The sequence below is a fragment of the Salvia hispanica genome, chromosome 5 (genome assembly GCF_029641045.1).
Source record: "Salvia hispanica isolate PSC_SH4W2 chromosome 5, Shi_PSC_v1, whole genome shotgun sequence".
In the NCBI taxonomy this organism is placed as follows: Eukaryota; Viridiplantae; Streptophyta; class Magnoliopsida; order Lamiales; family Lamiaceae; genus Salvia; species Salvia hispanica.
The window spans coordinates 13,369,128-13,385,992 of record NC_142696.1 but is presented as its reverse complement, the minus strand read 5'-3'; the positions used below and the strand labels follow the sequence as shown (position 1 = coordinate 13,385,992).

The following is a 16,865-nucleotide window of genomic DNA, read 5'->3' as shown; positions in this document are numbered from 1 at the left end:
AATGAAGCAAACTCGAACCAAAGCGACATACGAAATAGAAACTTCATGATTTAAGTGTTGGAACTTCACAAGTACTTCAAAAGGCAACAACGATGAGTGTTTGCAACAAAATCAACAACGAAAGCAAGTAAAGATTAAACTAGAAAGTAAGGTAACGATTGTTTGGCCACTTCGGGCGATGATACTGCTATACTACTACGATAACTGGTTGGAACGGTGGATCGATGACTTCTCCGGCAGACTCTTGGACGTCAAGTGACCATGGCTGTTGCGAGGAACGAGAGATTGGACAATGCTGAAGGAACTGATCTTCTAGAGAGAATTCTACTAAGTGTATCTTTGAACCGAGAACTAAAGGCCGAAACTCCTTCTCTCTCTCCAAGTGGCTTCTTTTATAGGGAGTCTTGCCCTTACTTTTAGGGTAGACTTCCTTCAAGTTTTGACTTTTATGCCCTTGTTAATGATCATCCCAGCTATCCTTCTTCTCCATCTCGAGCCTTTTCTCTGGCATGCATCCTGGTCAGTATTGCACCCTTCTAGCGCCCTTTTCTCTTGTGTCACCTGAATCGTCTCCCACTGACTTGGATCCTTTGATCCCGCACACTTGAGCAACTGTTTTGCAGATAATACATGCATTTCACGACATACTGACCAGTAACCAAGGCTTAGAATACGACTTATCAAACTGCTCACACTTACCACATGCTTGTCCTCAAGCGTGAAGACAAACAAAAAGAAATAAGTCGAATTCGAGCCTGGTTACTTCCCCTGACCGACTCTACCTAACTAGACTCAAGACTCTGACGCAAAGGAAAAGAAAACAAACAACGACACAAACACATAAAATATATAGTTAACTTAAACACATAGAACAAGCTACATTTTCAACCACCCTTTCCCTCGAGATCAGGTGCAATCCGGCCTTAGGCAGCCTTGAACTTCCGCCGCCCCCCTATTCTTCCCCAGTCAGTATATCTGCTTGTCAGGATCACCCAATCCTAGGCCAAACACTGGGTTCACTCAGTCACTCATTCCTCACAGGGGATGTTAGGACTGTTTTCTCTCAATGCTAAACCACAGATGTTTCGGACTCAGATTTCACATGCAGCTCCTGAAGGTCTTTAAGGCTTGTAATGGGGCTAATGGTTTGTAATGTTTGGGGTAGTTGTCCCTAAGGCTCTAGGGTTCAAAAACTAACTACTTATTTGATGAGGGAGAACTGTGTGCATTCGGGCTTCTGGCTAGGGCTTCTTTTTCGGCTGGACAATTTTTGACATTGGCTTCCAACTAGACAGTAGCTTCTTTGTGGCTTCGCCACCCTTATTCCTTCTTCCTCCTTTCTCTTTTTGTGGTCAAGTGTCTGCGACCATTTCCTTCAATTTTCTTTTCTGTGGCTTTGCCACCCTTATTCCTTCTTCTATTTTTTTGGATCTGGAACTTTTTTAGATCGCTTTTCTCCTTCTTTCTTTTTCTTTCTTTTCTTCAGCTGGTTTCTTTTGTATGTCCTCCTGGGCAGTTGCCTCCTTGCCTTATGCCTTGCACGCACACAGTTCCAGCGGCTGATGGGTTATTTCTGGGTATAGATCAGGCTAGAAAATGGGGTTCTAAGGGTAAGGTTTTTTTTTTTTTTTTTTTTTTGGGGGGGGGGGGGGGTTTTCCTACTGCCTTCAGGGTTTGCTACACGCGGTCTCTAGGGTGAATACGTTTTTCTTCTTACTAGATCTGGCCAAGTCCCCTACTGGAAAACTCATGAGGAGATTCATCGAATTTCCCTACTTGAACTTCTTAGTAAAAAGCCTTAGACTTGTTTATTATATTTCAATAATAAACCATTATATTATATTATTTATTCTCATAAATAGGTAAACAAGTGGACGTGGCGTTTCTCGTATACATGCACAAGCTGACTGTACAAAGGCATGTACGCTCGAAGCATCTTTTAGTATACAAACCCCAACAATCTCCCACTTATACTCAAAGAATGCTTTCGAGTATACAAACCGCTTTATTGGCCTTGTGCTACACTTAAGCAACTGTTTTGCAGATAATACATGAATCGTCTCCTACTGACTTGGATCCTTTGATCCTGCACACTTGAGCAACTGTTTTGCAGATAATACATGCATTTCACTACATACTGACCAGTAACCAAGGCTTAGAATATGACTTATCACCCTTTTTCGATAGAATGAACGGTAGAAACAAAGTAGTAGCCTTGATTCTTCAAAGATTCTTGAATTTCAACTTCAATCCTTCTCCAAAAGATGAAGAAATATTGGAGAAAGTAGAAGAAAATTTTGAGAGAGTGGGGAGAAGGAGAGATCGAGATTTTTGGGGGAGTGGGGCGTTTTTTTGTGATGCTAGGGTTTATGATTTCTCATGTATTTATAGAGTGCAAGATATAATCTCATAATTAAATAAATAAAAGATTTGAGGAGATATGGTGGTTATAGTTGGCGTGATTTGGTAGGAGAAATAAGGGGATTTCAAAATCTTAGGCTATTTAATTAGCCTATGATTTAATTTGATATTTTACGGAGTAGAATAAAATATCTCGGAGCAGAATAATAATATTTCTCCAAAAAAAAAAAATAGTAGAAAGTGGCGTAAATTTCAATTCCCTCCACAAGGAATTAATTAAAATCCTAATTTAATTAGGATATGGCAAGATCTTCTTAGATATGGCAAGATATGCTAAGATATTTGAATTTATTTATGGAAGAGAATAAACAAGGGATCAAATAATAAAATAAAATAATCCCTTCTCCCATAATATAGGAGATTTCGAAAATCTCCATGAAATAACCATAAGGGCCGAAAATTTCATGAAATAAATGGGAATAATCGGACCTTGGATTTAATTTGGATAATTATCCCAAGCAATAATTAAATCCAAGGAAAATAGGATTTCTTTCCAATAAATAGGAGGGTCGAAAATTCCATGTGAATAAATAATGCTCCTATTTAATTCTCACTCATCCCTTAGGAAAGTAATTCACCACAATATTATTTCAACCCGCATCAAAATATTCACATATTCACATCACAAAATCCACCATTCAAGTTTCACCGCCACGTCACATTTTCAACGACTTTGACCATTCCACGACCACGTCATATTTTCCACAATATTGACTATTCCATAGCCACGTCATATATTCAACAAGTTTGACTATTCAACTCAAACTCAACTCCATATCGCAATTAGGTCACAAAGAATATTGCAATAAATCACTCATCATTTAATCCACATATATCATAGCATTAAAAGCATTTAATGCAAAAATTTTCACGTCTCAAAAATTAGGGTTCGAAAAAGTGGGATGTTACAAAAAACTAATCCCAGTTTTACAATCTAAAATGTAAAGTGCGAGTAATATGAGACATATGAAGTATATAGTAATATCATAGTATGTGTGCGTGTGTGTGTAGGCGTCTTCTTTTCTACCGAGTTACCCGTACAAAAATTTTAGTCAAATTTTCAGAAAAGCATGGTCATTTCCGTGTAAAGAAATTTCGTTTTGGTTCTAGCCTCTTATTCTTGAAAAATCTAATGAATGACATTAGTAAATTGTTTATCTATGTGTTATTTCTAAGTTGGAGATATACACTTTTTTGTAAAGGTTTTTAAATCTTTTAGTAGCGCACACATAACTAAATTAAACACTACCGCAAAGTAAAGATATGTTCAAAATTACACCGAGCCTATATACTCCTATTTGGTGATCTTAGAAATTAAAAATCGTTCGGTATAACTGAATAAAATGACAACATATAAGTGCAATGCAATGCAACTCGCCTTTTGTGAGCATCCCTCACGTTAAATTTATAATTGCATTACTCTTTCCTTTACGTGATAAATGTGATTTTATTTAAATGTCTTATAAATTACTATTATTAACATTATTAATTTTATAAATAACGCAAATCAAAGCTTGATTTAATATATATTTTCCCTTTAATTTCGTATACATTAATAGAGAAATTTCGAACTGAATAATGTTATAGTGTGGTAAACATAGTTAAAACGATGTCCTGAAATATCTTATCTACCTTACAAAGAATCTTATCGAAGTTAGTTATGAAAGGATAAAAGTATTGCTAAAGTTGTTATGACTTTTAAAAATATAGAGAGTTGATACTTACATTTAACATTGACTGGCCAATTGTCACTTTCTTTAATTGCAACAGTAGAAGTTTTATGATACTTACATTTAACATTGACTTATAGGTTATGGTTTATTTTGTGGGAATGAATTTTGATCAATGCTTCTAGAATAAACGTGTAGACGTAGGTTTGGGAATGCAGTTGGTCGCAGTTTCATCCGTTGACAAAATCTCAATTATATTATCCCCAATATACTATTAATATTATTCAAGTGGATGTATAGCTCATACATTTACTTATGAATTAGAAAAGTCTAGTAAGATCATTGAATAATCACAGCTCAAAACGACTTGGATACTACCAGTTCGATTAGCTAAGCCCCTTGCTCATGCTTGCGTGCCCAATGATATCACTAGAAAAATATAATAATAATAATAGGTCATAATTTATGTTTTTAACGGTATTTTATATATAGAATAAAATATTCTCCTGCATTATTAAAAATTTCTTTCGTGATGAACTGTTAGCACCAGTCCTACATTTTGTCTCCGTGGACCGAGGAGAAAAGGAATCTGAACCATTGATCTTCTTAAATATAATCATGTTTGTCATAAGAGAAATGTAATATAAATAAAACTAAAATCATTAATATATAATTAAAAATCATGTTTTTAACTCAGTGGAGATATTTTTATTATAATCAAATCTTATACATATAATTCCATAAAAACTATTAAGTGATGCTTCATTGTTGATAATTTTACAATAATCATGTATGGTCTATACTAACATTTAGTTAACACATGAGAACTTTCTTAACAAGATAATTTCCCCATATACAGTTATACAGTTCCTTTTTTAAATTTTTTTTTATTTTGTTAGAACATGCCACTCATCATATCATACAATATTTTTATTATAATAAAGTAAAATCAAACTAGTCCTAATCCTAGTGACAGAAAATTAAATTTGGTGGTGCGAAGTACGGTTCAATTATTTGACTTACTTTTCCATCAAGAAATTTCGTTGATTTCTTCCATACGAACAACTAACAAAGAAATCTCCCATTCTTATTCATAGTTTTAAATTTGTACAATATTTAGAGTTTTCATTTGATCACATTCCTATATATATATATATAATAGAAACACATGAAAACACCGTTCAACTCTCTCATTTCTAAAAAAAAATCTAATCCCATTAATTCATAACCAATTCTGATGAAGAGGAGTAGAGATGGCAACGGCGACGACATCTCGGCCTTGGCCAACTGCTTGATGCTTTTATCAGGCGGAGGAGATTCATGTTCGTCTCGGACATACAAATGCAAGACGTGTAACAGGCAGTTCACGTCGTTCCAGGCGCTTGGTGGCCACCGTGCCAGCCACAAGAAGCCGCGGATGGAGCCACCAAAACCGAAGACTCACGAGTGCTCCATATGTGGGCAGGAGTTCCCGTTAGGTCAAGCCCTCGGAGGCCATATGAGGAGGCATAGGGTTGATCAGAGCCCATCGCCGCCTCTCTCACTTTTTCCGGTGGTGAAGAAACCGAACAACCGGAGGATTTTCTCTCTCGATCTCAACTTGACTCCATTAGAGAACCACTATTTTTTTATAGCTTCTTCGCATATATGATAGCATCTTTCATTTTTAATTTGCCCTCTTTTTCATAGAGATAGACACCTTTTTTTTTTCATTTCTTCTTTGATCGTTCACATAATGTGTATGGCTTTATTAGATTCATCAAATATTGTTTAATTATCTACTACTCCATGACTAATCGGTTATAATATACTCCCTCCATCCCATTAAATATGCAATATTTGAAAATCGGCACGAGTTATTATGTAGTGTTGTTTTGTGAGTCATTTTAGGAAACGTTTCATTTTTAATGGGACAAACTAAAATGGAAAACGTTTCATTTCTAATAAGACAGAGGGAATACTTATTTATTATTATTGGAATTATTGCCAATGATAAAATAAATCTCCTATTCTTGGATGAATGGGGTAGATTTTTGATCACGAAGCTTCCGTAGGATTATTAGTCTATGGATTATGAATTAAATGCTAAGTATTTTAGTAACTAGCATAAATGCTACAATTCCAAATGGATGATTAATACGTTTGGGGTGAAATACGTACATTCCTTGTAGCCTTTGAATAATTCAAAAGAGTAACCATGATTTGATCCCCGCAAACTGTCGAGAGCAATGATTTCTCCTGTGTAGTTTTTCCGCTTTCGTATTTATTTTATTTTACTTTGTTTTGTTTAATTAATCATGTTGTTGTATAACCTATCGTTTTAGTTTAATTAAGTAACCTACGCCTTCACGTGGTTCGACCCTAAATACTACAATTGTATACGAAATGTTATTATTACCAAATCTTAAATTTTACTATGCACTCTTATTATGAAAATATAGATATATTATCAGAAATGAGCCACTCACCCCTTAAAATGCCTCAAAAAGGGGCGAGTTATCCACACTTATATAGAGAAGCTAGGACCATCACCAAGCCGATGTGAGACAATGATTTGAAGAATTTAACACGCCCCCTCACGTGTGGGTTGGAATGACACATCGGACTTCCATCATGTGGGTAGGCAAGAGAAGAGATTAAGAGATAAACCATCATTGACTTGGACCCTGCTCTGATACCATATTAGAAATGAGCCACTCACCCCTTAAAAGGCCTCATAAGGGGAGGGTTATCCACACTTATATAGAGAAGCTAGGATCATCACCAAATCATTGTCCCACATCGGCTTGGTGATGATCATAGCTTCTCTATATAAGTGTGGATAACCCTCCCCCTTATGAGGCCTTTTAAGGGGTGAGTGACCCATTTCTAATATGGTATCAGAGCAGGGCCCAAGTCGATGATGGTTTATCTCTTAATCTCTTCTCTTGCCTACCCACGTGATGGAAGTCCGATGTGTCATTCCGGCCCACACGTGAGGGGGCGTGTTAAATTTCTAATATCTTGTCCCACATCGGCTTGGTGATGATCCTATCTCTTCTATATAAGTATGGATAACCCTCCCCCTTATGAGGCCTTTTAAGGGATGAGTGACCCATTTCTAATATATATAATTACCAACTGATTATTGTGTGCATAATTGATTTTTATTAGACAAATCAATAATTTTAGTCCGCGCGCTTATGAAATTTTTGATATATAATTAGAAATAGATTGTTGTGTGCAAAATTGAGTTAATATTAGACGAATTTGTAATTTTAGTTCGCGTTCCTGTTATCAAATTTTTGCTGTATAATTAGCAACAAATTATTGTGTGCAAAATTGAGTTAATATAAGACAACCCTGTAATTTGAGTCTGAAATTTTTAGTACATAATTATTAGTAAATTATTGTGTGTAGAATTGAGTTATTATTAGACGAATATATAATATTAGTCCGCGCTCCAGTTATAAAATTTTTGGTATATAATTATGAATACATTATTGTCTGCAGAATTGAGTTATTATTAGATAAATCTGTAATATAATCTGCACTCCTGTTATTAAATTTATTAGGCAAATATAGTTTTTGTCCGCAATCCTGCCGTGAAATTTTAATATATAACTAGAATAGATTATTTTGTAAAGAATTGAGTTATTGTTAGGCAAATTTATAATGTTAATCTGCACTCATGCTATGAAATTTGATCACAATATCAATATGTATCTATGTAATCAAGGGATTATCTCTAACAAGAGTATCTATAAATTTATTAATCAATCAAGTGCGCACATTTTTTCATGCCAAGATTTTTAGAAATTCAAACGTACGGAATGTTGCATGACGAATTTTATTATATAATATCAATAATCAACATATGGAATCAAAGTTGTTAATAAAAACACATAAGGAATGTGGCTTGAAAATTGATAAAATTATAATCTACAATTAATTTAAAATGGAAATTAAATCTTAAAATATTTGACCAAGTGTAATATAAATCTATATAAACCACAACTAGTTGAAAATTCATCTCAGACCATTGTGGGAAACACATAAACCCCAACCAGACGTCGACTCCAAAGAAAAAAAATTAAAAGGTTGTATTTTAATTGGAGTCATTATTTATGACATGATTTGAAAGGGTCGACTTACTTTTGTATATTAAGGTTTCAAGATTTATTTATTGATCATAGTTTGTCTTATAATTTCTTATTTCGTTCGTCCCCGAACACTATCTCATTCACCATTTACTTCCTTCATTTCTTAAAACTAGAGAGATTTAAAATAGCACGGGTTTTAATGCAAAATTTGGTAAAGTAAAAGAGAGAAAAAAATTGGTAAGGTAAGAGAGAGGGAGAAAAAAATTAGTAAAGTAGAAGAGAGGGAGAGAAAAAAGTAATAGAATTAATATTAGTAGATTATGGAGTATTATTTTAGATAAAAATATTTTTCATATTCATTGACCCTTCTACTCACTTTTTTTAATATTTTTTTAACATTCGAGCCGATTTTTAACATTCGAGCCGAATTATGTAAGACAGTTTATGGTGCATGAGCTAGTATTTAATATATATTTATATATATTTTCTTTTTATAGAGTTCAAATTCAGATGGATAAGTTGCAGTTTTCCTTAGGCTTAAAGAATGACGAAATATGTACACATCCTAGTTGTGTTGATGAATTGTGCATCAAATGTCGCTTACATGATACTTCCATTCCAGTTAAATACATTCATAAGGTGGTTTTCTCCTACTTTTGAACATATATAATATTTCACAATAATAATACTAACACTAAATTCTATATATTCTTTATGAAGAATCTGAGGGTAGCTCTGTTACGCAACAATGGTTTTGAGGATTTGGTTTGTTTAAGGAAAAAACTTTATTTGGTCCTTGATATAGATCATTTGCTACTATATTCCGTTATGTTAACCAGTATAAAAGAGGGAGAAACACATTTTATCGACCAAAGAGATTCTCTACCAGGTATGTTAAGTATGCCACGACCCACATTAGTGTTATGCTATCCACTTAAACTTAATTTTTATGATAATTAGATGCTTGGAAGAGTAGCTTGTTCAAACATAACAAAATTAAAATGGTGACTAAATTGAGGCCATATGTGCACACTTTCTTGGAAGAAGCTAGTAAGCTATTTGAGATGTACATCTATACCATGGGTACATGTGACTATGCTTTGGAAATGGCAGAACTAATTGATTCCGAAAACAAATACTTTCATTCAAGAATCATTTCACGAGATAATTCCACGCAGGAGAAACAAATGAATCTGGATATTGTTTTAGGGCGAGAAACTATAGTCCTCATCGTTGACAACAGTGAAGAGGTGACTACGTAGTTCCATTTTACTCATGTTAGTTCATTTCATGTTTTAATACTCCATCCATTTCATACAATTAAAAGCTCTTTGTTTTTTGGTCCATTTATGAAAAATAGAAACTCTACTAAATTTCTTTCTTTTTAAAGAGATGAGACCCATTTTCCACTAACAAACTGTTTCTTTTTATCTATTACTTTATCAATTTTATACAAAACTCGTGTTGTTTCAAAATTCCTATTCTTAGGAAACGAAGAAGTATAAATTATCAGATTTCCGTTATATGCCTTTGATTTTAGGTATGGAAAAATTATATGGAGAATTTAATATTGATAGAACCATATCAATTTTTCACCTCAAATTGTGGTGAAAGCCTCTTTCAACAAAAAACCGATGAAAAGGAGGAGCATTTGTTTAGTGTTTTAAATTTCCTCCAACAATTACACACTTTTTTCTTTGACAAGGTATTGTGTCTACTCTCCTGTATGGCTTATGAATTTTTATACGATGCTAACACGCATGAAATTAATGGATTTGGATCAATCCTTATTAAGTTTATTTCATTATCTGACTCGTTACTCGATAATATTCGGTTGGCTTTGCGTTGGGCTGGATTGAGTTCTAGTAATCAATAAGAAATAATATAGTGATTTTAATTTTTTAATTCTTTTATTAAACTTTTGTTTTATTCTTCGTCTTCGTTTAAATAAGAATTAAATTATGTAAATTTGGGTTAATCATGTAATACTCCCACCGTCCCAAGATAAGTGAGCATAAACTTTTCGGCACGAGATTTAAGGAAATGAGGTTTTGTTAGTAAAGTGGAAATTGAATAGAGTAAAAGAGTTAATAAAGTAGATAGAAAAAGTAAGAGAAAGAATACCAAAAAAGGAAATGACTCACTTATCTTGGGACGTCCCAAAAAGGAATATAAGTCGATTATCTTAGGATGGAGGGAGTATCTAGTTTTAATCGCATCATGTATCGATCATATTGTATCATTAATGGGCACACATCGTGTGTTGGTTGAAAATGGCAGTTTGTGTTTATGTTGATAGTGTAATTAATATGTCAAATTCGAGTTAGACCTTATTTGGTTGAGTCATTATCAAATTTATATAAATCTAATAATGATCCAAACTACATTATATATCATGCCTACTATCTTCCTGGTACAATTGAAGTTTTATTTAGCTCCATTTGTTATTTTTCTTTTCTCTTTTAGGAACGCTATGATTATATAAAGGAGCGAGATGTTAGACAAGTAAGTCTCGCATCTACATTTTACCATTTCTATTTTACAATATAAACCATGCAAATACGAGAACCAAAAAGAATAGTGGAGCCCTTTTAGGGCATGCATGGGTTGAAGAATGCTGATTTTTGCATTCATAATGTCATTATTATTTCTGTATAAAATTGATGAATTTCAATGATAGATGATGAATGAGTGTGCAAGAATTCTTGATGCGGAGTTGGATGCATCTTCTGACTTGGATATTCAGACGTAGGTCTATTTTTTCTTTTGTAAATAACCATGTCATATTTTCTATTTTGTCTGTGAATGAATGATATTCCCTTTGTCCGCCAATAAATATCCTATTTCACTTTTACTATATTTAGTAAGTGGGACCCTACATTCCACTCATATTTTATTATAAAATCAATATATAAAGTACGCCCCACATTCCACTAACTTTTTCTGCACACTTTACTTCATAAAGTCAAACAATTTCTTTCAACTTGTGTCGGTAAATATGAAACATTTAATCATGGATGGAGGGACTATCCCAATTACCTTTTACTATTTTTGGTAAATATATTTCACATTCCGCTAACTACTTTTATTTACATTCCTTTATAGTATTAATTAAATAATTCGAGCAGTATAAAGTAAAAATATTAATGGTAAATAGGGCCAGAGTACTTAGCCGTCAACTCTAACTAAAACCATCTCTGTTTTCTTTATATAGAGTTAATCTTCAGATGGAGAAGTTGCAATTATCCTTAGGCTCAAAGAATGAGGAAATCTGTACACATCCTGGTTTTGTTGATGAATTGTGTATCAAATGTCGTATACATGTACAAGATGATTCTGCCATTCCACTTAAATACATTCATAAGGTGCTTCTCTCCTACATTCTTACTTATACTTCCTCCATCCAATAAAAATAATGACATTTTTCATTTTGAGATTTTCCAAAAAAATATTCCCTCCTATTTTTGGTAACTTCTTCTCTTCTAGTAAGGTGAACCCTATTCTCCACTAACAATACTATAATTACTTTTTCTTATATCTCTTTTACTTTATCAATTATGCATTAATTCTCGTGTCATCCTAATTGTCCATATTTTTATAGGACATATGGAGTATATTATTTCGCTTTAGTAATATCTTAACACTAAATTCTATATATTTTCCATGAAGAATCTGAGGATAGCTAAAGTTGAAATTGCTCGATTACGCGACAAAAGTTTTGAGGATTTGGTTGGTTTAAGGCAAAAGCTTTATTTGGTCCTTGATTTAGATCACACGCTACTTCATTCAGTTATGTTAACCAATATAAAAGAGGAAGAAGCAAAATTTATTGACCAACAAGATTTGCTACCGGGTATGTTAAGTATGTCAGGGCACACATTAGTTTGATGTTATCCACTTAACTTAATTTTTATGATAATTAGATACCTGGAAGAGTAGCTTGTTCAGACGGGACAAGATTAAAATGGTGACTAAATTGAGGCCAAATGTGCACACTTTCTTGGAAGAAGCTAGTAAACTATTTGAGATGTACATCTATACCATGGGTTCACGTGACTATGCTTTGGAAATGGCAGAACTAATTGATCCCAAAAATAAATACTTTGATTCAAGAATAATTTCACGAGATGATTCCACGCAGGAGAAACAAAAGAGTTTGGATATTGTTTTGGGGCGAGAAAATGCAGTTCTCATTGTTGATGACACTAAACGGGTGACTACGTAGTTTCATTTTACTCATGTTAGTTCAGTTCATAATAATTATTAATTAACAGATTTCCCTATACTATTATTGTGATAGGTATGGAAAGATAACATGGGGAATTTGATATTAATACAACCATATCAATTTTTCACCTCAAATCGTGGTGATAGCCTGTTCGAACGAAAAACGGATGAAAAAGAGAGGGTTTTGGACAATATTTTGAAGGTGCTCCAACAAGTTCACAATTGGTTCTTTGACAAGGTATTGTGTATACTCTCTTATATGGCTGAAATGTTTTGAAACGACATGAACACACAAGATATTAATGGGTCGGAATCAAACATTATTCAGTTTGTGCCTTTATCGTGTAGACCCGTTACGTACCCCATGATTTTCGGTTGGGTTTGCGTTGGGCCGGATTGAGTTCGAGTTATAAAATAATATTCCATAATAGTTTTATTATACTTTAGTTTATTACTCCCTTTGTCCCTCAAATTTTTTCACACTTTGATCGGCACTGGTTTTAAGAAGTGAGTTGAAAAAGTTAGTGGAGAGTGGGTTCAACTTTTATATATTAGTTTAATAATAAAATGTGAGTTGAAATGAGTTAGTGGAATGTGGGGTCCACTACCAAAAATAGTAAAAAGTGAAATGTGATAAATTTTGTGGGACGGATGGAAATGGAAAAATGTGACAAAATTTAAGGGACGGAGATTATAATTTATTTTAATCCTCAGAGTTCGTTTAAATAATAACCAAATTTTGTAAATCAGAGTTAAGCATGTAATATTAGGTTTTAATCGCGTAAATTGGATTCTTGTCATTTAGTTGATATTGTATTGTTAATGAGCACACATCGTGTCTCAGGTTTGTGTTCATGTTGAGAGTGTTATTAACATGTCAAGTTCGAGTCAAACATTATTATGTTGGGTCTTTATCATGTTGATGTGATAATGACCCAACCCTCATCCTACTATCTTCCTAATATTAACTTAAGTTGAAGTTTTTGTTCAACTCCATTTCTTTTCTTTTTGTTCTCTTTTAGGAACGTAAGGATAATATAGAAGAGCGAGATGTGAGACAAGTAAGTATTCGACTCAACATTACTACTATTTTACTCCCACCATTCCGCGTCAATAGAGACGTTTCATTTTCTGCACTCATTGTGGAGAAAGAATAACGGAGAAATGAAACGCCTCTATTAACGTGGAATTGATGGAGTACAATATAATACATGCAAACACCAGAACTAAAAAGGAGAATTGGGTCCTTTTTTGGGCATACATGAGTTGAAGTATGCTTATTCTTGCTTACATACATTCATAAGGTACTAGTGCAAGATGATTCAGGAATTCCACTTAAATACATTCATAAGGTGCTTCTCTCAAACATACTTATTTATATACTATTTTCACTGTCCTTTAAAAATAACAACATTTGCAATGACATGAATATTAATACACGATTATTAAATTAAGAGAGGAATAGAAATAAAAATAATTGAAGTATTGTTAGTGAAACAAAAATTGATTGAAGGATGGAAAAAATGAAAATAGTTGTTATTTTTAAAGGACATGAGAAGTATTTCACATTAATAATATCTTAACAATTAATCTCCATGAAGAATCCGAGGATAGCTAAAGATGAAATGGCTCGGTTACGCGACAAAGGTTTCGAGGATTTGGTTTGTTCAAGGAAAAAGCTTTATTTGGTCCTTGGTTTAAAACACATGCTACTGCATTCAGTTAAGTTAACCAAGTTAAAAGAGGAAGAAACACACTTTATCGACCAAAGAGATTCTCTTCCAGGTATGTGTAATATGGTCGGACCGCATCAGTTTTTATATTATTAGCTTTAACTTGTATTTTTTTATGATAATTAGATACTTGGAAGAGCAGCTTGTTTAGAGGGGACAAGATGGTGACTAAATTGAGGCCATTTGTGCACACGTTTTTGGAAGAAGCGAGTAAACTATATGAGATATACATATCTACCTTGGGTTCACATAGCTATGCAATGAAAATGGCAAAACTAATTGACCCCGGAAATATATACTTCCAATCAAGAATAATTTCACGAAATGATTACACGCTGAAGAATCAAAAGAGTTTGGATATTGTTTTAGGGCGAGAAAGTGCAGTCCTCATTGTTGATATCTCTAGACCGGTGACTATGTAGTTTCATTTTACTCAGATTGGTTCAGTTCATATTGATTATTAATTAACAGTTTTCCCTAAACTATTTTCGCATATAGGTGTGGAAAAATAATACGGAGAATTTGATATGGACAAATGCATATTATTTTTTCAACTCAGATTGTGGTGAAAGCCTCTTTCAACGGAAAACCGATGAAAGGAAGAGAGTTTTGGCCAATGTTTTAAAGGTGCTCCAATACGTACATACTTCGTTCTTTGACAAGGTATGTCTACTCTCTTATATGGCTAATATTTGTTTAAATGAAATGAACACACGAATTTAATGTATTTGGATCAGACCATATTGAGTTGGAGTCCTTGTTGTGTCGACTTCTTACGTACCCGGTAAATATCAGCTAGGTCATGGTGTGATTGAATTTAGTTCTAGTATGAAAATAATATAATGATTTCAATTTTTTATTTTTTTACAATAGTTTAGTTTTATTCTTCGGGGTCATCATTATTGGATTCCTGTCATTTAGGCCATATTGTATTGTTACGGGCACAAATAGTGTGTTGATCGTGTTCAGTCGATAATGACTCAACCTGCTTTATTTATCACCCTTTTATCTTTCTAATATTAACTAAAGTTAAAGGGTTTTTACATCTGTTTGTTATTTCTCTTTTAGGAACGCAAGGATGATATAAAGGAGCGAGATGTGAGACAAGTAAGTCTAGACTCTACAATTTATTGTTTTACAATATAATACTTGCAAACACAAGAACCATAGAGATGCATATGATCCTTTTAGGGCATGCATGAGTAGAACTATGCTGCTTATTCTTGTATGGACACATTAAACATAGTACTAATTTAATCCCTTCGGGTAAATAATTTGATGGCTATGATTAAAAGTATCGCCTTACATCATTTTGGTATAAATATATTAGGAGGTCCATTTAATGTTACATCATTTAGATATATTAGTACATTAATTTAATTGTACATTAGTGTCTTATTAATGAAACATTACTCTGTTTTTAATGTATATGCCCCCTTCTAAGTATATAGATTATAATTTATTGAATAAGTGACGTAAGTTAAATACATTCCCCAAGGGTTTAGCAATCCACGAGGCTAGGGTGTAGTATCGACTCAGTAACACAATGTTCACTAGGGTTAATTTAAAAACATATTACACGAAATGATATCGTAAGAAGACTTTGTCAAAAACGATATTTGATGTACACTGAGTACAAGCAAACAAATACACGAAAGCATACATATACATGTTACATCATTTAGATAGATTAGTACATTAATTTATGTTGTACATTATTTTTCTATGAAGTGCTACATTATACCCTAACCCTTTAGATAAGTTAACGCTAGGGGGTTGGGTCTAACTTCCTCCCTCCGGTTAGTGAATGCTATCTTAAACCTTTGGGAAATAATGATAACTTCCAGCCCAAAGGGAACTAATATGATGCTACATTACTCGATAAGTAACGTATACATTATCATAAGTATATCGTACATTACTTCTAGTCTTTGAATTTGTAGACACTATAACAAAGTCCTATGGATAAGTTAACCCTAGGACAGATGTCATTGTATGAAAATGATATTTGAATGTATGAATCTCACACATTAATGTATGTAAGTGACTGAATAATGTAATAGAATATGATGTACATATTTAGCTACATCATGTAGTACTAAATCATATTTTGAAGTTATGTACAATTGTGCTCTACCATTCTTACCCTTTTTGATTATTTTATTAATTTATATAATTCAAAGTGGCGTCCATATCAACCATGAGGTTGCATCTAATCAATGGATGGAATTAGTTTTCTATTTTAACAGTTTTAAGCACGTTAATATGAATACATCCCTATTCTTGCATTCACAAAGTTTTAGCTACTTCACTTTGCAATGATACACCATCTTTCTTTTGGCAGGTGGTAAGAACACTTGGGATGAAAATTTTCAAGCATTGCGACATACTAACGAAGGCGGGACTTGTGAGAGTCAAGGTGCCGCAGTATTTCACATTAAAATGTCACAAAAAATGTACCTCGTTGAGAAGAGCTAAGATGCAGCGCAAGTGCAAAGCAACTGAAGTAGTTTGATACGGTATCTATCAACTTTATATAAAAATCTATATTATATTGTTTAGACGTATTACTAATATTTATTACCATAGGTTTGATTTGGATTTTAATTGTTTAATATTATCTTCATTATTTATTTATATAGATTGCAATAATTTGATGTGTGAAATATATCTTTCTATGTCTCTATAGATTATTATGTGTGCAATATTTTATAAGAATTAAGAATAAAGAG

At 33.2% G+C, this 16,865-nt stretch overlaps 2 protein-coding genes across 2 annotated transcripts; both read left to right on the top strand.

Annotated features, from left to right (window-relative positions):
• The first annotated feature begins 5,223 nt into the window (after positions 1-5,223).
• Positions 5,224-5,905, top strand: LOC148926321 (zinc finger protein ZAT11-like). The gene has a single exon (XM_089057857.1). It carries the CDS (start codon positions 5,329-5,331, stop codon positions 5,740-5,742), a length of 414 nt encoding a protein of 137 aa, XP_088913983.1. The 5' UTR covers positions 5,224-5,328; the 3' UTR covers positions 5,743-5,905.
• Positions 5,906-9,174: 3,269 nt separating this feature from the next.
• LOC125189831 (RNA polymerase II C-terminal domain phosphatase-like 4) lies at positions 9,175-16,648 on the top strand. The gene is made up of 9 exons (XM_089059077.1): positions 9,175-9,423; positions 10,640-10,678; positions 10,854-10,921; positions 11,388-11,538; positions 11,843-12,026; positions 12,097-12,386; positions 12,474-12,638; positions 13,423-13,461; positions 16,478-16,648. The coding sequence occupies exons 1-9, from the start codon at positions 9,175-9,177 to the stop codon at positions 16,646-16,648; spliced, it is 1,356 nt and encodes a 451-aa protein (XP_088915203.1).
• Positions 16,649-16,865: the final 217 nt, after the last annotated feature.

Coding starts and splice junctions, on each gene's coding strand:
- LOC148926321 (XM_089057857.1), top strand. CDS start 5,329: ATGAAGAGGAGTAGAGATGGCAACGGCGACGACATCTCGGCCTTGGCC.
- LOC125189831 (XM_089059077.1), top strand. CDS start 9,175: ATGGTGACTAAATTGAGGCCATATGTGCACACTTTCTTGGAAGAAGCT. Junction 11,539..11,842: donor CACTTAAATACATTCATAAG/GTGCTTCTCTCC, acceptor TTTTCCATGAAG/AATCTGAGGATAGCTAAAGT. Junction 12,387..12,473: donor TTGTTGATGACACTAAACGG/GTGACTACGTAG, acceptor TTATTGTGATAG/GTATGGAAAGATAACATGGG.